Source organism: Haliotis rubra, unplaced genomic scaffold, assembly GCF_003918875.1.
Source record: "Haliotis rubra isolate DU_JTF1 unplaced genomic scaffold, ASM391887v1 Scf212, whole genome shotgun sequence".
NCBI lineage: Eukaryota > Metazoa > Mollusca > Gastropoda > Lepetellida > Haliotidae > Haliotis > Haliotis rubra.
Genome location: NW_025766137.1, coordinates 1,255,839 through 1,283,214, shown reverse-complemented (window position 1 = coordinate 1,283,214; position 27,376 = coordinate 1,255,839). Strand labels below are relative to the sequence as shown.

Sequence of the window (27,376 nt, the reverse complement as noted above, 5' to 3'; positions counted from 1 at the left end):
GGCGGAACAAGGCTGAGTTGCTACCGCCTCTTGACGCACGAAAATACCAACGACAAGTGCATGATGTGACCTAGCAGTTTCGTCCATGAAGACAGGCCTTGTTTGGAGAGGATGGTCATCGAAACGTCGGACAACAAGTCTTGTAATTCTGAGTAGGGCTGTATCCCCCCTAGGAGTTGTCACAGTTGCCTGAACGCTGAAGGTCCTTAGCGTTATTAGTTTGCTGGTGTTTTCTGGCCAGTCGGCTGATTGTCGATGGATGACTACCAATATATCTTGCAATCGCCCATAATGACATGCCAGCATTCATCATATCAATAACTTGCTCTCTGTAAACACCTGTCAGCTGAGGGGTCCCATATTTGCTTATCAACAACGAAAGCGATTCATTTTCCAAGTTATCGAGCTGGAAGAGCAGTTCAATGAAACTTGGCATTTCTTTAATGATGTGTACACGTATTGCACGTGATGCTTGCCTTTGTTTGTTGAACGTGCATATCTGAAATCAATATAAGGTGCGCCCAAAAGGTCAAAATAATCATACAAGCAAACATAGTTATGATATGAATATAATGGCTGTATCAGTATATGGTGTGTGTGTGCGTGTGTGTAACATCATAGGTGTTATGGAACTTTTCTCCATGTGTATACAATATCATAGAGGTAGAGGAAAATATCTTGGACGTAGGTGGCTGTGTCGTCCATGTAGATGAAGGTGTCGATGTGTCCATGTAAGAATCATCCACGTAGATTTTAGAGGTATGCACACAGATGAAATGATCACTTACCTATATAAAAAAATTTGTTTACACTGTGACACTGATACGCTTCCGACAAAAGTATTAGATGCGTTTGTGTTTGCAATTAAATCATGGGCGGATCCAGGAATTTTGAAAGGAGGGGGTTCAGGGGGTTCGAACGCAAAAAAAAATCTTCAACGTGATCTTAAGGAGAATACGAACGAAAACAAAACTTTTGATATATTGTAAAGGATATTCTAAAAGTCACATTCCGTGATTAAAATTGAACAAAAAGTTTGTAAAATAGCAATAAAAAACAAAAACGTACTCGTATTTCCGCCTATTACGGAAACACCCGACAGTTAATGAGCAGAGGGGGTATCACGTGACATGACGTCATATGTGCCTGTTGCTGATGGCTTCCTCTTAGATTTTACCTCACAACTTAACAGGTTCCGTGGATTCTGAAGCAGTATAAGATGTTCCTGATGTCATTTCTGAAATGGATGTTAGACCGTATCAATACCGTCAATACCGTCATTTTCAAAGAGAGGGGGTGGGTGGGGTTGTTTCGAACCCCCTGAAGCCCCCTCTGGATCCGCCAATGTAAATCACAAACGAACATCGATCTATCTCTTGTAATTTGTGATGCATCTAAAATGCATCCGGTTACAATGTGGATCTATGTACTGGATTAGATTGGTTCATCGAGAACGAAACTTCACGAAAATATAGTGTTGTTGTCCACAACAAATTCTCTCCAAGTAACCTGTGTTGCAGTGAAATGTTATACTTAGTGCGGCGTTAAACAGCAACAACAGCAATAACCACATTGCAATTGCCAGAAATATTGCTCGAATATTGTTAAAAGCGGCGTAAAACTAAACTCAGTTACTCACTCACTCCTATTAGACGGTCTGTGACAAGACTGGTTTCCCGATCCTCCGCTTGTTGTCGCTGCTGTTACTCGGCCGTCATAGTTGAACGTGTCCCAGTGTGTTGGGGAACGAACGGGAACCAGTCTGCCTGCGAGAGAGACTTGCCTTAGACGGCCGGGTTGGTGCAGCGACACCAAACACAGCTCGGTCCCCTGGGCCTGGGTATGAAGCGTCAGCGCCAGCATGTATACCAAGAATGGCACCAAGCGGGCGATTCCAGAAACCAATCTACCCACACACCAGCGCAGTGATGTGTACGGGTGAAGTACTGGTAAAGCTGGGCCCTGTCTCAAACCGCAAAAACAAGGGCAGCCGGGAACCCGCTTTACATACGGTTCACATGGTACTCAGGGTAGGAGAGTGGTATCATCCCCAAACGGCATCAAAATTGGCTGAAACTGCGCTCATATATAGTATCCGACTAATAAAACTCAACCGACCACCATACATTTATTTTTCAGACAATATTTGCCAACTCATAACAATATTCAGTCGTGTGCCAGACTTTCAGAACCCCGGATGTTTCGACGCAAGCAAGAACAGCTCCCCTGAGAGTTGGAGCCTCGAATGTGACATGCAGACGTGGGGCATAAGTATTCGTCAGTTGCCAAAAACGTACGCTGCTCGCGAAAATCGAGGGTGGCATTGCAATGTCAGTGCTGCAGGAAGCTGACCGGGCACGTGACGGTTACGTCATTTATTGACGGCAAAACAACGAAGCTGGGCCCCGTCTCGCATATCGCAAGTTTGTACGCGCAAAGGGAGCCGAGAACCAGCTTAGCACACAACCAAAATGGCACATAGTAATTTAATCCAAACGAATTCTTTTCTGCTGGGATTTTTCTCTTTGATTCAACATAACAGGCAACATTCTCCGATTCGAACAAATGCATCTTTATGGATGGAGTTTTAATAAACAATTTTAATGTAGACTCTATCTACTATCAAAATGAAATTAGCAATAAATCTGCATGTGTGTATCAATCTTGTCTTTCTTATTGTTGGAAATAATTTTAAAAAATTCATAATGCGGATACTTTTGTGCATATAGTATATCTCAATAACGAACACTTAGCGCAACTTAAAGAGACGTTCACTTGAATGTTATATGAGTAGATCTACACGATGTTATGTGTGATATCGATTCAAAATAGTATGAAGATTTGGTGCCGTTTTACTTAGTGCCGTTTCAACGCGGTTTCATTTTAGCCAATAACTTCTAGTTCAGCTGGCTGATAGTAGTAAATGGTTTCTGTGACTGGTCGTAGTGTGCGATTAGGACGAGCAATGAGCGATCAGTTAAAGATACTTTATCAAAGCAAAGATGTGTTAGTTGTAGACAAAAATGTTGATACTAAAATAAATTCGAACGATGAATGTGCCAACGAAGTGACCGTTGCGAAACAGCTGGCAAGTAACTTCCCTCATCTCTTAGATAACACCATAGAATTCGGATTCAGGTAAGTTTGGGATGCAGATCAGTTATGATTGCTTAATTCTGAATTGGTGAAAACAAAACATCCACATGACAGTGAGCGCATATAACCTTTCCGTAAAAGAGGTATGATATGGGATCAGTCGATAACGGCAGGACCTCAAATGGCTCGCTTGTTCCATTATTAAAACGCTTACATTCTCTCATGCCAGTAGCCGGACACATAACAGTGAAAACTGAACAACTCACATCGATACCCATCGATTTGGACTAGACTTATAAGATGTGAAGGGAGACAACTGCTGTGTGTAATGAAATCTACGTAAACTCTGTAAACGCCTTAGTCTTACTGAGATTCATACTACTTGTTTAACGACTGATTCGGTAGTAACCGGACACTGTCGGCTTAATCCGGACAGTTGTGCGACAGTACCCGGACACTCAACATTTTTTTAAAGAAACATGCAATTTACACGCAGAAGATCTAGCAATACATTCCAGTCAGTAGTAATTAACACCAAACACTGTCCCCATCAATTCCTGCATTCTTTAAACTTTCAATAACATCTTGCAAGATACGCCTTTCCGGCAAAACACGAATTAAATAAAAACAATCAAGCTTTGGGCCTCCACCTCTGATTGGGCCACCGTGTGACATTCTACCCGTATAAAAGGGTGTTATACTTAATATTTTATTGTCCCTAAACAGTGGACCAAATACGGATGTCAACTGCTGTGGTACGCGCCCGACAAGGGCTCCAGCGATATCGCGTACAAGCTGTCTATTTGGCCCTGGCCGAACCTCAGCATCTAAGAATATGCTTGGTATCTCATATGCTTCTGGTACAGTGATTTTTATAGCATTGCTATCGAACCTGTTGTCAGGTTCAAGATCCATCTTCAAGGCCATGAATGGCAGGGGTTTCACATGAAAAATGTGGTACCTATAATAAAGTAGGAGAAAAGTTAATTTTGTGTAGACAAGATAAACACGTAACATACATACGTCTCCTTGCTACTAGTACGATATTTTATGTCTATAGCTTTTGTTTTGTCAACAGCTGTAAATTTTACATGTTTGTCTTAAGTGTTAACTATGATTCGATTTTATATTGAAGATACACAGTGATATTAAACGTGTCATTGATAATGCTTTTCAAATCCAATTACCCGGTTATACATGAAAATACAGCAACTGGTTTTGTACTGATTGTGTATTCAAGGGCATTCGTATTTATTCCCATTCCCGGTGGCCCACTGTAGGCATGAAGTTGATTGAACAGCACTTCGAACGGATAGTCCATCTGTTTAAACATAACAAATAATAATCAGTGTGTGTTTAAATGTCTTTTATGTCTCACAAGCTACTAACATTAAATTAGTGAGAACATATGAGTAACATTCAAACAGTGAACATTGTTTAACAACTGTGTTAGGAAATGTGTTAAACACATGTTATAGTCAGCACAATTGACATTTGAAGTCAAGATCGATGATCTGGTCTATGGTCAAGGTGTCAAGATCAATGCAGCTCTGGTGAAACCACCGTGGACAACCAGAGCACCCCACCCACTCATCACCATCAATGTCGCCAAACAAACACGCAGAACAAATGTCCTCATCATCCGCATACACATCACCATCCTCGTCCTCGTCGTCATCGTATGGTATTTCTGAATCAGACATGTCCTCGTCACTGTCTCTGTCAGTTGCATTACGTCTTTGTAGGTGTTCCATAAAACGTTCTGCTTTCTTCTGTTCAGCAATTCGTTTTTTTAATTCTCTTTCGATCTTTTTCTCATCGCGAATTGCTTGGCGTGCAATTTTTTCCGCCTCTCGCTGTTTCTTTTTCTCCTCCCTTTCTTTTTTCCTTTTTTCTTTCATTTCATTTTCTGCAGTAAGTTTCCTTTGTTTCTCGAGTAGGATTTCTCGTATATCCTCCCCTGACGCAGATTTCGGTAGGAGAGTCCTTACTCTCTTGTTGGGTCGGTTTTGGACCTTTGGGAGAGTGAGATGTTTATCAAAATCAGTTGGGGGAGTGGTATTGCTCTGTGGAGTATCCTGGGGGTTGGGGGTTGTACCAGATGGGTTGGGGGTTGTATGAGGAGAGACATGGGCTATTCTAGAATGTGAGGGTGAAGAAGCGGTTGTCTGAGTTTGCTCGTTAAAGACATTGCTTGGGGCCAGTTTCAAACTTGAAGTAACCTTCGATTTGTTAAAGGGAAAGAGGCCAGATTCATTAAAACCTTTTATTGCATTTTCGGCAGTTGCTGACAACTCCCACGCACCTCTGAACACTCTCGCACCTCTGAACACTCTCGCACCTCTGAAAGACTGCTTCTGAACAGTCTCACCAACATGATCATCCTGATATTGCCTTACAGACTGAACACTCTGAACACTCTCCCACCTCTGAACACTCTCGCACCTCTGAACACTCTCGCACCTCTGAACGCTCTCGCACCTCTGAACACTCTCCCACCTCTGAACACTCTCGCACCTCTGAACACTCTCGCAGTCTTCATCCAATGAGGAAGGAAAATAGAGACAGGTCTAAGGGCTGGATAACATGTGATGCATGTGAAGGGAGACAATATAAGATGATGTTATTATCTATGCATGCATTACATGCATCCAAAGTGAGGTGAGTGGAGTGACCATCGACAAAAAGAACCACTGGCTTCTTGACTGCACAGCGATTGATATGTGGTATGAACACAGTGTGCAGCCAAGAAGCAAACAGCTCAGAGTCCATCCAACCACTCTCACTCCTGCCCAAGACTGCAGATTCAAATCCCTCTAGAGGATTATAATGAAACCTACTCCGGGATATACTATCATAGGAGTAACGTGACGTCCCAGCTGCACTAGCGCAGGCCAGAACCGTCACCTGAGATTTGTCTGAGGATGAGAAATTATACACATTTTGGCATCCTTTCTCTGCAAGAACTTTGCCACTTTTTGGACAAAGGGGAAACCCTGACTCATCAGCATTGAAAATGCGTGATGGTTCGCTTAGTAACTGCGCATCTGCATTTTGATTTAAATACTCTGAAAGCGAGTCAAACCACTGGTCAATTTTTTCTTTTGTAACCATGGCCCTTTCCTTTGCCAACTGCATAGGTGTTTTGATCGACAAAGTTGGGTTGCGTCTCAGAAAGGCAGAAAACCAGTCTTTTCCTGGTCTGTTATTTTTAAAGGGGTTGGGGCGATTTGTTTCCTTTAAAATGTTTTGAACTGTGTCAAGGAGCTGCTCCCTAGTCCGCCCGTACCCAATCTGGGACATCTGGATAGCCCAGAGAGAAAGTTTCTGCTCCTCCTCATGTGACAGGATAGGGGGAGGGCCCTTTTTGAACTCAATAGGGACCTTGTTCATTAGTTTATCGTGAAGAGTACTTCTTGGGATACCATAACTTGTCGCAGCTTTCCTAACGGAAATCCCTCGGGTATTAATGGCTTCTATCGCCCTTCTCACGTTATCAACGCTGTAGGTTGGTTTATTAGCATTCCTTCCCCTGTTCATTTTGTTGCAGAACCTACAATTCGTTAGAACATAAATAAGGAATAGTGCAAAAGATTTATGTAAAACGTATTATTTTCTTCATATAAGATTATATAATGTTATTATGTTTAATGTTAAATTTGATTTTATTTATAAATTAGTTGGATTGATGTAAATTTATTTGTTTATTGAAATGGGGATGAGATTGTTATTTCAAATGTGTCAGTTTAAATGTGTCCGAGTACTGCCTTCCCACTGTCATGCACTGAGGCAGTAGCCGGACAGGGCACAAAACGGGCCATTTTTAGAATTTGGTGCCATAGTACTTCGAAGCCGGCTGCATGCATTCACTAGAGTTCTTATGTCAGTTACATTTCATCTAAAACAAGTTGTAAGTAGTACATGATCTTAAAACCGGAAACGGTGTTGCTTAGCGGAAATGTAAGACTATCAGGGGGCGTGGCAATCAAGTAGGAAGGCAGATATTGGATGCTTTGCACATGGGTGTTACCTCTAGCAGACGATTTTTTTGTGACGCAGGGCGGAAGAGGAATATTTATGCGCGTATATGTTGCGCATTAACGCTTAACCTAATTAGCTATAAATATATGTTTAACGAGTGTCCGAGTACTGCCCGTGTCCGGACACTGCCGCTACCGCTCTACATGTTAATTAACTGTTCGAAGAATAATTTTCATAAATTCAGTAGGTCATTTCCTTTTGATATTTTGCAAAAATCTTGGAAATCATCTTCAGCTACGTGTACATAATTTTCTTTCATCTTATCTTTGATTTGTTATCGAATAACACCTGATTAAGCACTATAAGTACAACTTAATTTTAATCTATTCCAGAAACAGCCATGTTAAGCCTGATTGGTATGTCTAATATATGTTGTTTAAATAGTTGCGGTTTTCTTAATAATCATCGGAAAAATTGAATGGAACTAATGTGTACGTAGCTGAGATGACTTCCCAACTGGTAGATAAGTATTGAAAGCAGTTCGACCGAAACAAAATTTATTAAAATTATTCTCGCAAATCTATGGGAATTTCACTAATGATGACTCACTTATGGCCAACTACTGTAGACCATAGATCTACACACATCATATATACGTGTGTGTAGATCTATGGTCTATGTTTAACCTACATAGAGATAACCGGTTCCTGTGGTTACTGTCCCAAAGATTGAGTCCATGCCCACCTGTTTTACAAGGTAATTCAGAGCATGAGTGGTACAATTCAGTTAATGTTACTAGCTATTCTTAACATCATATCCTATGCAAGACTTACAAATCAACTAGGAAGATTCCTAGGGGTTATGTGAACCGTGCCTGAATTCAAAATAAGGTGGCTGTCCACCACCTGTCGATGGATTCTAGCAAATTGTACGAGTCAGAATAAGGAAAAATATGTATATTTTAGAGTCAATATATTATTTATACTTATCCTGACTCTATTTCCACTCAGTTCTTAGTTTGATAAAGGGTTTATTGAGTTAAACATAGCATTGTTCAATACTGGCTGCCGAACAGTTATCACCGCGTAACAGTTATCGTCAATACATCTGTATCACGTACACGTGTGCGCAGTTCCGGTCAGTTACACTTTCGGTATTTTTTCCCACAGTATTTGACAACAATAAAGGGTAGCAAAAGAAAATTCTTCATGGTAAGTAACATAAGAGAATAATTAAAGATAAAGTTATGAATCGTATAATTTTTTTTGACTTAGTCGGGGGAATGTCACACGATCTATAAGTTAAAGGTCACAAAAGTCATTAATTGTTTCATTCCCTATTAATCTACTGTAAATAAAACACTCAACTTGTCACACAATCAATTATTCGAGGTTACTTCATGTGGCATGACATGAGGAATTCCGAAATGGCGATAACTGTAACATTTAATTGTGAGGAAACATCTATTTGTCCTGCCACGATTCCCTTCTTCCGCGTTATATAAAAACACTATCAGGGGCGTCGAACAAGCTAGACATATCGGTGAATAGCTAATTAAGTACCATAATTAATTCTGTTTCATTAATTTAACGAAGTAACAGAGGCTGGTACTATTAGAGTCACTTTAAAGATTTAGCTTTTTCATGGTCTTCACAGCTCATCCAGACAACGTTTTGCAGACCTCAGTTTGCACAGTTTTGGTCTCGGGTACATTGTCACTGTTCATTAATGCTTCTGTCACATCTTGTTTTAGTGATGGTTGGTTGTTTTCTCTTATTTCTTGATTGTGTTGTCTCACATTTGGACAGGGCTGATGTGTTTCTGTGAAAGGGACTTCTTTTCATGTTGGTCTTGAAGACTTGAGATGCTGTCTGTTTCTCCTGAATGTTTAACCTTGATCTGTCTTCACTTCATAGGTTCTACCATTGAGTTGTTTAGTAACCTGTTCCTGTCTCCATTCTTTCACCCAATTCTGAATTAGCTGCATCTGTACAGTGTCTCTTTTGTTGAGAGGTTTCAGGTCATTGTAAGACTGCAATAGTGATGTGCCGCTTTCCACTTTTTGTCTTCCATCATCTCTCTTTCCGTTTGAAGTGGGTAGGTGGAAGGATTCAGTGCAGCAAGCGTTGTTGGTAGTTGAGTCTTCGTCTTTCTGCCAAACAGTCTCTGTACAGGACTAGTGTTGAGTTCTTCGGTTGGAGTGTTGGGTAGGTTGAGGAGTCCAATATATGGGTCTGCACCTTTGCATGATGCTCATCGCAATTTTGACTACAGATTTGCTGGCCCCTTTTGTTTGGCTATTGCCTGGACTTGATATTTTGTTATCAAATCCCCATTTTCTGCTGAAGGACTTGAAAGTATCTGATGTATACTGTGGCCCCCATCACTCATAACAGTGTCAGGAATAACATGTCATGTGAAATGGTGTTTCAGCTTGGTCACAACTGTCTCAGCAGTTGTGTCTGCAAGATACTATAGCTCGAAAAAAGTTACTGTAAGTAAAAAATGGTTACTGTAATAGTCCATATAGGGACCATATAGTCCATATAGTTCATATAGGGACCATATAGTTGCATTCCTTGAAATTTAGCAGATCAGTCCCAACCTTTTCCCATGTTTGATATGGGACTTTGTGAATTTGGAGAGTCTGTGGGCCCTTTTTGTCACTGAAGGTAGCACACGAGTTACACATTTCGATGTACTGTCTAATTTCTGATGATATCTGAGGCCAATACAGTAGCTCCCTGGCTGTTCATAGGCATGAGTTTATGCCCCTGTGTCCAGCGTTTAAGTTGTTGAGGACTTCACGTCTCATCATTGCTGGTATTACCACTCCGTTTCTTCCTATGATGATTCCGTCCTGTACTGTCAGCTCATCTTCAAAGTTGGAATAATGAGTTAGACATGACGGGATCAAAGATTTGTGATCAGGCCACCCTTTCATGATTGTTGTTTTCAACTGGGACAGAGTATCATCTTTTTTAGTCGATTTTCTAATTTCTTAGAGTTGATGCTCCTTGATTGGAGAAAAAGGTCAAGTTGTCAACATGAACTGTTTCTGTTTCACATTTGTCAGGTAAGTGTGCTCTAGATAGGGTGTCTGCTAGAGGCAAGTCTTGTCCTGGCCTGTATGAAAGTTCAAAGTTGTACTTTTGTGCACGAAGGAGTAAACTCTGTAATCTCTTGATAGTGGTTTCAACACAATGCTCACAAAGGGCTTGCGATCAGTCACCACCTTGGCAGGTCTTCCATAAGTGTAATGATGCAACTTCTCTTGGCCAAAAGTCAGGGAAAGCGTTTCCTTTTCAATTTGAGCATATCCTTGCTCCGTACCAATCAGTGCTCGGCTTGCAAAACTTAAACGCCACTGGTCTTCCACCTTGAAGTAGAGCAAATCCCAATCCGTGTTCACATGCGTCCATTAGTTCCTTTTAAGGATCATATAAGGTCAGAACAGGTGTGTTTGTGACTTTAGTCTTGACTTGCTCAAAGGCTTTCTCTTGGGTTTCAGACCAGTTCCATGGAACATCTTTCATTGTGAGGTTTCATAGCAGCTGTGTCACATCCGTCAAATTTGGTAGAAATTTTGCAAGGTAATTTACAACTCCCAGGAATCTTGTCAGGTCTTCTGGACTCTGAGGTTGCAGCATGTCCACTGTGGCCCTAACTTTTTCTGGGTCAGAATGTAGACCCTCTTGAGTAATGTGCTGTCCCAGACATTACATCAGACATTCCATTTGAGCTTGTCTTAGTTCAATTTTATGTTCCTCTCGTCACACCGTACAAGCAAGGTTTTCAGATGAACATCATGTTCAGCAGTGTCTTTTCCATGTGTCAGAACATCATCAGCTATGGATACAACAACACCTTCAAGATCAGATATGTTTGCAGACAGTTTCTTCTGAAATATTTGAGATGCAACAACAGAGATTCCAAATGGCAATCTCAGCCAAAGATAGCGTCTAAAGCATGTTTGAAATGTGGTCAGTACACTGAACTCTATTATCTAACTGCACATCCCAGAAGCCAGACAAAAGATCTGTCTTGGAGAATGCACGCCCAGTTCATGTAGAGTTGTTTACTGGCATTATAAGACCTAGGGACATCAGTCGATCAAATTCTGATTTCAGTCTTGGATGGAGTGCTAATGACACTCTTTTGTCAGGCATTACGACTGGTTTCTCATTTTCTTTCACTTTCAGGTTTACCAGTCCCGCGAAAGCTCCAAGTGTTTGTGACTGAAACCCTGTATTAAGTTGAATTCTATACAATTCATGTGGACTGTGTGTATTTGTCATGGACATTCATGTCAAGATTTAAAGTCAACTTGTGAATTTCACCTAAATCTTTTATCATGCAAATGGGCCCATAATACTTAGTTTTCAGGCTATATGGTCTAATTTATGTAAACTTTTTTATTTTGGGAGGAATGCAGTATTTTCTTCTATTAATCTCAATGGAAGACTATTTTCAAATCTTTATTGGAACTGTATCTTCATTTTTAGTTACTCTAGAACAATTAAAATTATACGTGAAAGTAGCCAGTAACGCCTGCTATCACATGTTCAGATTTCAACTCATAAGATTAATTAATAATTTTTGCTATACATTAAAACCTGATGCTTGAGAAACACAATTACTGAGTTTCAAGTATCAGTTTCAATCTTTCTTGGTCAAGTCAGAGGTTGTCCTCTCCGTTACGTCCGCCAAACTCCTATAAATTCCTAACCATTCTAGTTGGGGTCAGTTCCCACGGTGGACTCGAACCAACTAGGACCTCTTGGAAAGCTGGACACAGGAATATGTTGGTAAGTTCCTTGCAATCTTACCTTCAGTCTGGCGTTTCACTTATACCTTCATGTAATAGACTATAGTCCTGTCAGGGGTATGTTTATTATTATTGTTATCACAATATGAAGATTCATATTCTTCATGTTCATGTAGCCTTATAAGAATGTAAGGCTTCACAAGAATTCAAAGGTTATTGTTATTTTGGTAGATAATAATTTGTTCATATCTTCATGAACAATATCTATGTCAATATTCATCATCTTCATTCTATTTGAAGAATATTGAGGTACAGACCTCAGATACTTGAGGTCTTCAGTTCATTGTTACGTATTACTTACAGATTTATATTGGTTATTCATGTCTTCATGTGTTATAGTCTTAAAAAATGTATTAGTATTACAGTTGGGTTGTGCTCTTTTTCAGATATACAGTCAGACCTTGTATATCCGAACTTCAGATATCTGAATACCTCGGTTTCCGAACATTCTTCACAAAAAACGAAATTTTCTAGTTACAATTTACCTCGTATATCCGAATGTTCGGTTTCCGTATCCGAACGGTCAATTTTGGTAATGAAACAACAAAATATGTACGAATTTGCCTCGTATATCCGAACACCAAAGCAGCGAATAACAACTCTGTCCATCAACAATCATCAATCAAAGACTTTTTCAAGCCGATGTAATTTATGTTATGTTATGTTTTGTTATGCAAGATGTTATGTTAAATAAAGATGTAGTTATGTTTCAATGTTATGTTTAGTTGTTTTGTTTTCACGTGTAGCCGACCGCCTAGGTCCTGATTCAGATATCCGAATGATTCGTTTGTCCGAACAATTCAATAAAAAAACAAAGTGTTTGGATAAACAAGGTCTGACTGTATATATATATTATTTTATCTAAGTTCACTGGTGCGGTCAATATGGTACTTCTAGACGACCACATGTGGTTGAGCCAATGACCCTTAACACAGAGGTCATTACCGCTGCCAGCACCGTGACAGTGTTCCATCCACAACAGAAGGAAAGTCATTAGTAACAGAAGAGCAGTTAGTCTTCACAGGAGGGCAGTTATTGTTCGTGGGAGTGCAGTCCCTTTTTAGTTCAGAGCAGTTATGTGTGATGGAAGAGACAAGGACCATGTTTTCAGGATGAACAGTTACCAAGTCCATTTGTTCAGCCGCTTGAAGATCAATTAAAGGTGTCAGCTGATGTTCAACAATAACGAATTCAAGAGAATATTTTCTTTTATTCTTGGGGTTCTTCAGTGACAACCAAGATGATCCAATTTCAGTATTATTCCACATTTTCAGTTTCTTCACAGAAGGCTTAATGTCTGCATCTGGCACATATTTTCTGGCTAGAATGTTTACTGAAGCACCTGTGTCTACTTGTAACACTTGATCTTTTCCATTGATGACCACGTGACACTTATTCCCTGAGTTGATATTTTCTTCATCAAAGTTTATTGTATTGATCCAGTCATGTTTATTTTCAACACTGTGTATGGTATGTATCCATTCTTCTTGTCATCAGAGGCATCTTGAGGGACTTAATGCACTTCACCATATTTCTTCTTTGTGTTAGCACACATGATTGAGAAGTGATTCCTATTTCCACATGTAGGACAAGTTCTTCCCCAGGCAGGGCATTCATATTTGAGAACATGTTTTCATCCACAGAATTTTCGTTTTGTTTTCGTCTTTCAGATCAGAATTGTCAGCACTTTTCTTGTAATCCCTATGCCGTGATTTTATGGAACTTCTTTCTTTGTACAAACTCTTCCTATCACTGCATACAGATACAACTTTATTCACACTTTCTGGTTTAAAAGCTTCATATTGTGCAGAGGTTAGGGTTAGGGTCATATTCACACTTTCTGGTTTAAAAGCTTCATATTGTGCAGAGGCATTCTCAGCTGCTCTACAAAGTCTTTACCAAAGATCTGATGTTTGAATGGAAACTCTCAAAAGATTCACCATCATTTTGTGATTGCTTGTTGAACACATAACTTTCATACGTTTCTTCGATTTCTCCTATGGCAAAATTAAATTTCTCAGTGATATTGTTTAGAGTTATATCTTTCTCATCTTTGCTGATGTGAAATCCGTTGTACACACAGAGAGCCCCATCACTGCGCGAGTTCAAGAATGATGCAACTTGATATGGTCTCTCATACGTAGAAAGTTGCGTCAATATTTCATTGTTTTTCCACTTCTGTTTGCTCAGCTGTATTGCCATCAAGCAATAAGGGACTGGGTGCTTTGATGCCCTGTAGACATGTATATTCAGGATTAAATTCCTTCAAAGTTCAAATCAGATTTGTCTCTGGAATGGGCTTACTCATTTCCAATCTGCTGCCACCATGTTACGTGCCCTGGTTTGGGTTCTTAGGCCAACAACAGACACTTTGAATTCCAAAGACACAATGTTTAATCAACGACTCTTTCAAATGTACAATCAAGGGAGATCACTCCCAACACATCATGTGGTACAGCACACCACTAGGAAATCAAGATCAAGCATAACACTCATGCTTTCTACTGAGGTTATGACTTAAGACCAATGGCAATGTGGCAAATACCCTAACACATGTCCTACAGGTTAGGTTACATAGTTGATCTGTTGTCAAGGTAACAGAGTTGATCAGACTTCTAGGTTACATAGTTTCATGCTTTCTACTGCGGTTATGACTTAGCTGACTGTCAGTGATGACAAACTAATGGCAAATACCCAAACATGTGTCCAACAGGTTAGGTTACATAGTTGATCAGATTTCTATGTCACAAAGTTGTTCAGTTGTCAAGGTAACAGAGTTGATCAGATTTCTAGGTTACATAGTTTCATGCTTTCTACTGCGGTTATGACTTAGCTGACTGTCAGTGATGAGAAACCAATGGCAAATACCCAAACATGTGTCCTGCAGGTTAGGTTACATAGTTGATCAGATTTCTATGTCACAAAAATGATCAGTTGTCAAGGCAACAGAACCCATCAGGTTGTTGTTATTTCAGATTTGCACATCGTTTGGATCATGCAACCAGTGGTGTTCTGTGCATCGCCTTAAATAAAACCACTGCAGGAACTTTCCAGAATTGTTTCAGCAAAAGGAAGATACTGAAGCATTATCTGGCACTAGTAAGTTGTTGACATCTTCTCGCATCACACCTGATGAAGATCACTTTCATGTATAAGAAAACAATAAATTATTATATATGACCATTATCATAGTTGTTTCAGGTCACAGATGTGAGGAATATTGCCAACTGAAACATGATATTATTGATTCCCCATTACTATGTACAGAAGTAGAATCTCCATATAACAACAAATATAATGGATAAAAGGTCAGAAGGAACATGGTAGAGAGAGAGTTGATTAGCCTGATGGTGGCTCTATGAGAGTAATGCCATAAACATCACATGCCTAGTCATTAGCCATGACAAAGGTTGACAAGGCAAGAGAAATAAAAAAGAAAATGCTGGGTTCAAGGTGAGAGTTGTATGACTTGAGGACTGTTCTAAGCTGTTAGAACATGTTGAAATGGGCATCATGTTATTGGCAAACAGCAACAGCAACACGATCGGCAGCTGTGGTGCCAGCAGCAAACTGCCAGGTTTCTACAGAAAAGCATATATTAACTTGGTCAAAAGGTTTCTCTCCACTACCAAACAGAGGGATTGAACAGTTTCTGCTTGAAGGCAACGACCTGATAATTGTGATGATTAGGTTGTGGTTAATTGTTCACATTTATGGCCCACAAGAACAATGGCTACCTATGGCATATTTATTAAATATTAAAGGCAGCGATGTACATAATTTGCTTTGGGCCATATATGTATAGACATTGATCAGAGAAAATATGAATGTTGCAATAATGATAATAATAATAATGTACAAAATTTGTATAGCGCCCAATATGATTTAGGAACTAAACCACTGTAAGGCACTTTACAGAAGGAGTCACAGATGCTTCTCAGTTTAGGCTGATTTAAAGAGATATGGTTTACACCCTTCTTAAAAATGTCATGCAAGCAAGTGGAAGGTGTATGGAAGCTGAAAAGTAGAGAAAAGTTGCTAACTGAAAGGGTGATGTTCAGCAGTAAATAACTGCAATTGAGAAGAGTTGGTAATAGATGTAAACATAGAAATGCACTCAGTATATATGAAAGTATATTTTCAGTCTTTCATATTTTGACCTAATTTTGTTTATTGTGCATTAACCGTGACCAAATCTCTCTGAAAGGTGCATCTCCTTGCACGATAAATATCTCCTCAGAAACTACCAGACCAGTGAAGTTTACACAGTGAACTTGTTCAGCATGTTCACTTCAGATTTTCAATGTGACTGCCAGATTGAAAAAGCTTTCTATTCTCTCAAAATGCATTTTTGACTCTGAAACTGACAGACCTGGCCCCAGGATCATGAAAAAATCTTAAGTCTTAAATTTGCTTAGCACAAAAAAATCTTAAGTCTAAATTTTTTTGCTTAGCTAAGATTTTAGATAAGACTGGATCATGAAACTGTCTCAGCCAAATCTTAGCTAAGACTAAGACTAAGACAGTTACCATGGCAATTTTAGAATGATGTAATCATGTCCGGTCACTCTTAAATAATTGAGGAGAATAGTTTAGTAGCAGGAACCTGCTGAAATGTTCCAAACACGTCAACTGACGCTTTTATCCCTGCAGCGGTGACTTTTAGTGTCTTTAAGGTTGGGATGTTTTCTAAATACACCAACACGAGCGCCTAAATCGCTTTCTGCCATATTGCATTTGATAGTGTTTTCAAAATCACGTTTTGAAGGTCGGTATTGATCGCCTATTACATCAATATATTTCCTATTCAGCTGTGACAAATACAACACTGAATTCCTCATACATTTTAGTATCAAATAAGAAATGGTCCTTGTCACTAAACCAAGTGTCTAGGTGATATGAAGCGAACGCTGTGTGCGAAAGACAGCACTTGTTGAAATGTAAACAAAGAAACATGAGACTTTACACTGTGTACTGCATTTTCTCAAATTTCAAACACCCATTAGCCTCTATTAAGTAGCATGCATAGGCTCAATACTTTTAGAACATACATGGAAATAGTATCGTGTAGCAAAAATAATAGATACAATACAGTAATGTGATATGTTTATCTGAAATTGTCAAAGTTTCTGTGCAATACGCTTCATGACTGATGGAAAATCTCGCGCAGAACAACAACGGTAATGATCGGCGATCTGGCTTCTTCTCTTACTTACAATGAAAGCGATAAAACATGTAACAATACACAGATAGTCAGAATCATTCTGATTACTTACATCACACATTTATGTACAAAGATCCCCCGAATCAAAGGAAAGGTCCTCATAAAATCCTGTATAACCGAAGCCGCCATTTTGTAAGAAATCGGTCAACGGTTGTGATGTCATATACGTCAACATTGTTGTTACATATTTGGCAATTTCTTTGAGGTGAAGGTCGGTTGAATAAGAGTAAACACAATCGCCATGTTCCACCAATTACACTTTCAGTGTATATTTTGAGTATCTTTCAGATATTTTTTCATGAAACTATTCATTATCTACATTTAGCCTTGTTCTATATCATATCCTTGGATACAGGGTATACGGTTTTCATTCTTTCAAGGGTTTTGTTTGTTTGAATAATATTTACATAAGAAATTGATATACTGAGTGTAGTACACCATATTTTAAACCCTTAAACAAGTATTAAAAGAACAAACGAAGGCGAACTGCAACATGTACTTAAATAGTTCATGTATCATGTGCAATATTCGCCATTCGGACCAATATGACAGTTGCATATGAAAAGGTTATGAATAGCGATTTAACTTTCATGACCCCGGGGCCAGGGGTTGTGAAATATTCTTTTTAATTTACGTGAAATTGATGCCAAACAGGTGCGTGTGTTGTTCATATTAGGAAACAAAGTCAAACCGTCTAATTATGGATCTACTCAGGACATTATTTAAATGGTAAAATCAGTCATTTTAAGTTCTGTCACAAGAGTGTTAAATTCAGACATAGAAACCCGAAACCTTTTACTCAATTCATGGAAATTATGTGAGATATATACTGATCAGCATACCAGTGTCGTTTTTTTTCCGACGTGCGCCAAAATACATAAAACAAGCAATGGCGTCAACTACACTTTTGTAATCTTTTAAGTAATTTCATTATATTTGAAGATATGGCTAGTACTCAGTAAATAATGATGCAAAATCAGTCAAAATACATCTACACAAACAGGAGAATATGTGAATTTAAGAACTACTTTACATATCGGATAGGGCCATCCAAATCGCTTTTACGTGCTTTCTCATGTAGTACATTGTCATCTTTTCTTATAACTTGTGAAACTACTAAAACGTCTCCGCTCACATTGGGGAACTTTGTATTGGAATACATGTAGTTTGGTTCACGGTGAACAAAACATAAGGAAAATATAAGCGTCCGTATCCACAACGAATTCTCTCCAAGTGATATGAGTTACATTGACCTAGTGTTAAGCATGGCGGAGTTATGCCCCTTATCTTTATATCGCTTATGACCTCTCTGTCGTCCTTTGGCGTCATAGAAGAAAATCCATTTTGACATTTATTGCGAGTCATTTTTAATGGTGAGCGATAACGCTATGCATAAGCAAATAAAACCATTTCATATATACTTATGTCGTTCAGATATCAGGCTGTAATTTATTAGCTCACACTTTCTGTAAAGATGCCAAATTAAAAAAATCGTAGCACAGTACTTTTACGGTGCACGATCAAAATCGGAGAAATTTGCTGTTTTTGAATGCATAGCAAAATTTTGGACATCATTTAGCAGTGTTTATTTCTCAAACCGCTGAGGTATTTGCATTTATACTTATACCAAAGGATAGGAAATTTAATATTCCACATTTCTGTGTAATTTTATAGCTGTGCACGCAGATCCAGGACCACGAGAGCATAAATCTCGCACAACGCGTTCACTTTTCAAACATTATGAAATTGTTCGCCTAAAAAAGAAATTGGCATCAAAAGGGACTTAAGACTGGTAGGTAGCAGTCTCAGGATTTAAGACAAAAAATGATCTCAATATTAACTTTTCAGACTAAAAAATGTACGTGATCCCCGATTTAAGACAATTTTTTGGACTTAAGATCAAAATGACAGACTTAAGCAAATTTTAGACTTAAGTCACTTTCATGACCCCGGGGCCTGGACAGCTGAACATTGTATAGATCTCAATTTGATTACAGTTTATTCAAATCATCAGTTTTTGTGTTAAAGTTTTAGCCCTCAGTATTTATCATGATTTATGCAGAAAATACATGAACATTTGATGAGACACCTTTTGTAGTGTTGGTCTTTGTTAACATTTTAGAATTGTTTAGTTCATCCTTACCTATAAGACAATCAAGAGTTTTAAAGTGATTTAACATTTAGCGTCGCAGCAGCAATATCGAGAGTTTTAAAGCAGTTTCCTACCAAACTATGGAAATGATGGTAGCAGTTATTGCACTAACTGATTGCTGATTTCTGTCAAATCCTTTAGTGCTCTTGGTTATGTGATAACAAATCTTTCAGTATTTAGTATGTCATCTAATCATGACGTCTCATCATGTCACAAGTTAAGATATAACCTGCTTCTTGTTTCTGAACTAGAACTTCCAAAAATAGTTTTTGAATTTGACAAAGTTCTGACATATTAAGTAACCCGAAGGAAGACGTGTCAAGTTTGTATGTCATATGTATAAAAAGGAACTCTTTCAAGACATATCAGGGGCGGTGGGGTAGCCTAGTGGTTAAAGCGTTGTCTCATCACGCCAAAGACCTGGGTTCGATTCCCCACATGGGTACAATGTGTGAAGCCCATTTCTGGTGTCCCCGCCGTGATATTGCTGGAATATTGCTAAAAGAGGCCTAAAACCATACTCACTCACTCACTCAATACATATCAGTGACTTGCAACATGATCAATTATTCATGCATGTAGCTAAACTACGGTATATTTTTCATTGATTCTGTCAAATCAGTCATGACTGATGGGGTCATAAAGATCTGGTTACAAATGTTCAGCTTACAAAAGGAGATGTCACGTACTATGACTTAAATGGCCTGGAATTTAACAACTTCAACAAACATTAGCGATATAAAACATCTGAGGAGATCTGGTATTCTGTGTTTAAGACTAGAGAAGAAAGCTCTGGAAGTAAATAGGTGTGTTTATTTGCCAGGTACATGGCCATATGGAAGACAGATGCCTGTTTATTGATGTCCCTATTGGCCGGAGCTCCATCCATACCGACATCTATAGAATGTGTGTGTCCAGCTCCCCACACTGCGTGCAGCCTGTGAAGAGATCCACCACTGTCGCAGTGTGTCTGGAGACTGGGCTATACGCTGGAACAGCTGCATCTAAACTACTGTTGATACCTCTGACAGGTACAGTATGGTGCATGTATTCAAACTAAGTCAATACAGCTTAGATATGTTTATTGATACAGACTTATATATTGAATATAAACTTTTTAACATATGTTTAATGGCCATACAAAGTATACATATGTACTCACAAGAAAAGTTCATACATGATTTTATTGTTAACAAAAAGCTATTAACGTCTGCTCTAATCCCACATCCTGCGTGTATGCAAATCACAATCCCAGCCTAAGCCAAGCTCGACCTGTGACATCATAGTTGAGAGACATCTACATGACACAGGAGTGATTTTTCTGTTATTCTTGGTGTGAAGTAGAAACCAGATGGGATATTATGTTGTGGGGTGACCCAATCCATCAAAAATATGTACCAAGTGTCATACCTACAAGCATAAGGACCGATGTAGCTTAAAGTAAAAGGGGGGATACAGCTATATCTTGTGTTTCTTGCATTTTGTGATATCAAGAAAAACTAAAGAAACGTAGTTACCTGAAGTCATTATGAACTTGGAAATTTTAACTATAAATTGTATATTTATAATACTTATCCTATGTCACGGCATGCACTTCTCTCTCTTACTTCAACCATTGTGTGGAAACGTGCTGTAGGTTGAATCAAATCTTCAGGCCTCTCTCCCACCTGATCGCTCCCCACCGGTTGCATTTCTGGACACGTCAATCATCCCTGTGAAGCATGCTAAGAGCTCAGGACGGTCACATGACATCCCACTACTTTCCTTCTCATCTTGGAGCCCCAAGTAATCTGTCATGCGGGGAAGGTCGGGTGGGAATCCATGGCGTGAGATATGATAAGTATTATAATATACACTTTATACTTAAAATTTCCAAATTTTTAAACTAATTTATCCCACGGATGGACGGTGGGCCGCAGATAACCCTGTGTTAAAAAAACATTCCCGATATGCTATACTCCAATACTTGTGATGGGTTGCTTCTCATTGATAAACCCCTTGGCTTACATAGCACAAAGACGCTAGGGAGTGGGCAGTCCCGAATCAATGTGGTTTTCAGCCACAACTTTTGTTCAAGACAAAAGGACGCAGTTTGGCAAGTAAGTCCCACCTCCCCACGATTTCTCAGAAGTCCCCAGTGAATTTAAGTCTAAAACCTTAATCTGGACAGCCCCTGCTTCAAAACCATCCCCCACAGACACGCTGGAAAGTGGTGAAAGGGAAGACAGCCTGGTGCTCAACTCGTTTAAGGTTCAGTACCAATCAATCATTTCAAGATGAGGAAGGAACTTAGGAGCAGAGCGCTTTGAAATCCCAATAGGTAATCGGAAATCAACACTTCACTGACGTAATTGCTCGCAACAGTAGAGGTCAGTAAGTGGAGTGTCAATCCCCTCTGCATGACAAGATTGGCCTCTGTACAATACTGGCCTCACAGTCTATAGTCATGGGTATGATAGTACTACAGTACCCCGGCTACGCCAGGTGATCTACGTAAGAACGTAGAAGAACGTAAATGCTGTAAATATTCAGCAGCTACCTGCGGTGATGCTGTAGTAGGGGAAGTAATGCCCTTCACCTTACAATAAGCTTCAAAATTCGTCCATTTATCATCGTAGAATGATTGTGTAGAAGTACGATGAGCTGTAGTAATAGCCGTAACCACTCGCTTCAAATAACCCTCAGCAATTAAGGATTCCAGATACGCCAAGCGTGTAGATGGAGCATCTGGGGCGACCAATGGAGCTGATCTGAGTGAGGATGGATCAGAGCGTTGTTTCGATCGGGAATCAGTACTGGTTTGAGATCAGCAAGCTCTTGTAGGCGACAAACCAACTTCTGGCCAGCCAGTAAGGCGTGACCAAAAGCAGTGTTATCTTCTGAGTTATCCGTAGCTTGAGTTGAACTCAAGGGAGTAACATCAGAGGTTAAAAGACATGCATTTAGGCCCTCCCAAGGGATCGCCAGTGTGTCGTGTTCCCACGCCAGAGGATCCGGGGACACAAACTTCGGAATCAGCACCTGGAAAAAAACATCTTGACCAGACAGACCATGAAGTTGCCCGGCTTGATGATGGTGCACAGAAGAGCCACTGAGACCATCCGGAAGTGGGGAGGTTGCTGTAGGTATGTTGCGTTGACAAGCTTCATGTTGAAGATTAATCTGAGTTTGTCTGAATCCTTTTTGGGATGAGGAAAATTGGAGAGTAAAATCACCACAAGCTTCTGAAGTAACGTGTCTATTGTGGTTCTCAGAATGGCTGACTAGGTTGCAGGATATGTTCTTTGATCCGGGTGTAACATCAAGGGAGGAGAGCCTACTAGAGGAAGTTGAAATCCCGTGGAAAGTGTCGACTGAACGAACAGGTAATTCAGAATGGGCCAGTTGGGTGCATAAACGCCAAGTCTTCCGCTGACTGGTGAGTCTACAACCAGCACGACTGGAGGCGAAAGTTTCCAGTCGTGCAGTGATGTCATTGAGTCACTGCTTAGAAAATCCTGCCGCATGGGGCTGGTCAGAGCTGGCGGTGCTACAGGAGCTGGTAAAGGAACTCTGTTGTCTTCTGGGACGACAACAGTAGGAGGGGCGCCCCATTGAAGAGCATCCGTCCGGACCATGGCTGTAGAAACAGGTCAGTTTTGAAGCGGTCCTCCCAGGAGGACAGATTAAGGGGACCCATACATCTGACCACTGCCAGGTATGAGAAAAAATGGGCCAGTTGATCCTACACAGTCTGTAACTGCTGTTCTTGCATCAGGACCGTGGCCCAACTGATGTAGGCTTGTTGAGGCAAAGACGCATGGGCGACTGACATAGCAACCGCCTCTGAGGCTGTTAGGATCATGTTGAACAGAGCCAGTATTTTGTGGACTGCCGAATCCAGATGGGATAACTCCCAATCCTCCACCAAGAAAGGAGTGTAGGTCCGTTCTTTAGTTCCCAACAACGTAATATCATCATCAACTGGAGGCGAAGTAACCAACGTAGCAAAACCATGGACATGGACTTTCCGTAAATTGTTGCAAGCGTCATCCAACGACGAAGCCAACTGTGTGATACAAGGCCTGGGAGGCCTGAAAGTAATCATCCCAAAATCACCTGGTCACATGTCAAAGGAAGAGAGCAAGTCTGCTGAAGACCTACTCCTCAGTAGTTTCAATTATCAGCAATCCACGTAAGAAGTTGTGGTATTTTTACAGCATCTACACCGCCATCTAAAGTAGAAAGGCGCTCTGAAGTGGGGGATGGAATGGCAGAAAGGTGAGCTTCATCCAGCCAAGGACCAGACGACGGATCCCGCAAAACCTGAGGAGTAGTGGCCGCTTGGGGAGGGTCCCGGCTGAGAGCAGTGGCTACTGCTTGAACTACCCTGTCGAAATCAAAAGGCTGGGTACCGGTACTATCCCATGTATGACCCCAAGAGACAGGAATAATAGGCCGGGAAGACGTAGATGGTGCCACTGCAGTACTGTGTAGGGAAGTGCCAAACCAACCGGGAGAGGCCAGAAGATTTGATACAACTTAGCCTACAGCACGTTTCCACGCCATGGTCGAAGTAAGAGAGGGAAGTGCATACCGTGAGATAGGATAAGTTTATAATATATAATTTTCTACATAGCCTGTTTTACGAGTTTTGTTTAACCAGAGTGCTGCTGTGATCGCTCCAGATGGCTGGCCATGACAGTATTTTCATGCAAATACATGCATTTTGAACTTAATTTTCACGATATTCAGAAGTTAGTTGACCAGGCCTGGAACACCACTGAACCATCCCGGAATATGATCTGGTTCCAAATTCATAAGTATCTGCTGGTATGACATGAGGAGAGGATGTACATAAACCTCTTCTTAGATTTTTGCAGTGGTAGTGAAAAGCCTGGCAACTGCCTCATACTTGAATATGTCGTGAATACATGTACTTCTGTACTGAGAGAGTGCTATCCTACAGTGTGACTGAAAACTGCTTTGGTGTATGTGGAGAAGTGAATCAGCCATGGTCTTCTTTTATAGTAACATTTTCTTGGGGTGACAGTGACTTTATGCTTCATACAACCAAAGCAATACAAAGAAGGCCATATTTCCTACAGCAACGTAGTCTAATATAGGACAAACTTTATGGATAACAACTTCTTTTTATTCATGAGTGCGACGTTTCGATACAGATTCTTGTACCGTTGTACAAGAATCTGTATCAAACGTCACACTCACGAATAAAAAGAAGTGGTTATCCTAAAGTTAGTTCTATATTGTATTTCCCAACTTCTAAAATGCCACTCAAAGAAGTTAACGTAGTCTAAGTCTTAAAGACTCGTAAAGACTGTTACAGAGAGGGCTTGATGGAAGAGAAATTAACATGGTTCAAGAACAATCTTTTGTAACTCTTGCTTGGAAATTTTACATCGGCATTGTAGACTTAGGTTTTGAAGTTGAATTGTATAAACAGCCTTTATGCATCTGATTTTAAACTGTTTAAACGTCACAATATGTTAAATGTGAATCAAATCATTTTGTGTATGGTAAGAGTGTTCCCACTGAGCGACCAGGGAGGGTGAGGAAAGGAGTTGAGTTGTCAGCATGCTCCATTTGGTCTCTTTCACTTGCTGTCACCAAGTTTGTTTTATACCATGACCCATGCATTGCTTCACAATAAAGTATCTTGATGTTCTTTCTGGTATTTTTGCATTCATATAGCTCATAATTAGTTGAAACACTCCATTGGTATGGCTGAAAATCTAAAACCTCAAACAGGGGAAAAACAAACGTTTACATTTTCAACCCAAATCTCAGGGGACTGTTTTAACCACAACATATTATGTTATTGTTTTGTTATGACATTGCAAGTGCAATTTTTTTTTTTCATATCTGCAGGTCGTACCCATCAACTGCGTGTGCACTGCTGTCATATTGGTCACCGCATCATCGGCGACTACATGTACAGTGACCGGACTGATACCCAGCCACCTCGCATGATGTTACATTCCTATAGAATCCATGTTCCACTGAAGCCACAGCCCCTGGACGTCACTGCTCCAGACTACTTTGTGTCTGGTATAGACCCATCTTGGCAGGCTACCCAGGTGTATACTACATACGAGGCGTTTTGTGACACTTTCTATAATCAGGGACCAAACAAATATGCTCTTAATTTCACAGACTTAAATCCTAAGACAGTGACTGTTGAACTTGAGACAAGTTGATCATGGGTTCTTAGGTTACATAAGAAAGTCTGATAGTTAAAAAGGGTATCACAAGCAGTGTTGAATATTAAGGCATCACTGTAGTGTGTGTTGGAAGTGCACAAACTTATCAAACACTTAAACATTACTTCATGCAGAGGTCACTTTCAAGTCTGCCAGCAGGAATCATGAGAATGGTTCCAAAATTAAGTTAAAATAAATGTTTTACATTAAGTACCATTATTTATTAATAGTTAGTGAGTTTAGTTTTACGCCGCACTCAGCTATATTCCAGCTATATGGCGGCAGTCTGTAAATAATTGAGTCTGGACCAGACAATCCAGTGATCAACAGCATGAGCATCAATCTGCGTAATTGGGAACCGATGACGGCGAGCCTGACCACCCGATCCCATTAGTCGCCTCTTACGACAAGCATGGGTTAATGAAGATCAATATTCTAATCGGGATCTTCACAGGTATTATATATTAATAATGTACAGTCGAACACCGTTGTGTCGAACTCTGATAACTCTAGATCTCGGTTGTCTCGATATAATTTCTCGGTCTTGGCAAAATCCTTCATTATTTATCATTATTTGAACCCTTTTAACTCGATACGGTTGTCTCGATATTTTGGATATCTCGATATGATTTCATGGTCCTGACAAGCAAAATTACCCATTTAACTCGATATTTGCATGTAAAGTCGATATACAACTACCTTTCTCGGACAAATCCCCATCTGAACTGTGTTTACACACACGCTGCGGCATGAATCAAAGGTAGCGGTAGTGTAAGCTAATTAAGGCTAATTGAGTTGTAGGTGTCGTTTGTTTATCAACTAGGATGTACTCCCAATTTCAACTTAACACTCCTGATAATGGATTATAGTATCGAATCAAAACATAGTGGGAATCTAATGAGGGACTATGTCATCACGTCACAAGCATCTGATTGTTGAGTTTTTACTAAATTGCCGACTGAGAAATGCGGATTAGGAGTCAATTGATCGCTATTGTGTTATGGGGCTATAAAATGTTCGTATATTTCAAAATGGACACTATGACGAGATTACCATGTGTATTTGCGATCTCTGCGAGGAAAAATAAATAAGAGACATGCAATCTACTGTTTTCTTTTATGTTGGTATGTGATGATAGGCCCAACTCGGACAAGTCGATATATTTTCCTGGTCCCGTAAGTATTGAGACAACGGTTTTCGACTGTATTATGTAATGTGATAAATTTCGGTTGTACAAATATTTATAATTGCTACAATTGGTACATGCTCATGAACGCTCATTTTCAGTCTGGTCATATAGGAACATTAATTTTAACATGTGAAATTGGGCACAGATGACTTTTCAAGTGTGTACAGTCTACATTCTGTTAAGAATTAATATCCTGGAGCTTTAATTTCAAAGTGACATAACCAGGCCACTCGTGTTAAGTCTGACAACAATCCCCAAAACATAGTTACAGATTCAGAATGGCAGGGTCATACAAGCTAGCCCTCCATATATTTCAGTAAATAGTTTGTAAATGAACTTTTGGATGGAAAGATTACCAGGTGTATAAGGAGGTAGTGTGCACTTCAGTCAAATGGCTGTATTCTCTGAATTGTGTTCCTTGAACCAAACTGAAGAGACCGAACAGTCCAGGATTTCTGAGAAGGGAGATGAGACACTACATCCAAGCTGACTTTCCTCCTACATACACAGGTACATACCAACCCTGCAGCCAACTACACATCACCAGTTAAACAACTAACTAAATCATTTGGCCATGTTTTCAAACACTTTTATGAAGTGTTTTTATCTAACAAAAACCCACCCTGTTTTACAAAAATGCAGTACCTGTGCTGGATTATGTTTACTCAGTTGATGACTTTCAACCCAGAAATGAAAATAACAAAAG

At 39.9% G+C, this 27,376-nt stretch overlaps 1 protein-coding gene across 1 annotated transcript; it reads left to right on the top strand.

The window, feature by feature from the left end:
• The first annotated feature begins 1,209 nt into the window (after positions 1-1,209).
• LOC124276739 (RNA pseudouridylate synthase domain-containing protein 1-like) lies at positions 1,210-25,691 on the top strand. Its single transcript, XM_046712382.1, has 4 exons — positions 1,210-3,138; positions 14,881-15,004; positions 20,105-20,312; positions 25,150-25,691. Exons 1-4 carry the CDS (start codon positions 2,924-2,926, stop codon positions 25,476-25,478), a joined length of 876 nt encoding a protein of 291 aa, XP_046568338.1. The 5' UTR covers positions 1,210-2,923; the 3' UTR covers positions 25,479-25,691.
• The last annotated feature ends 1,685 nt before the right edge of the window (positions 25,692-27,376 follow it).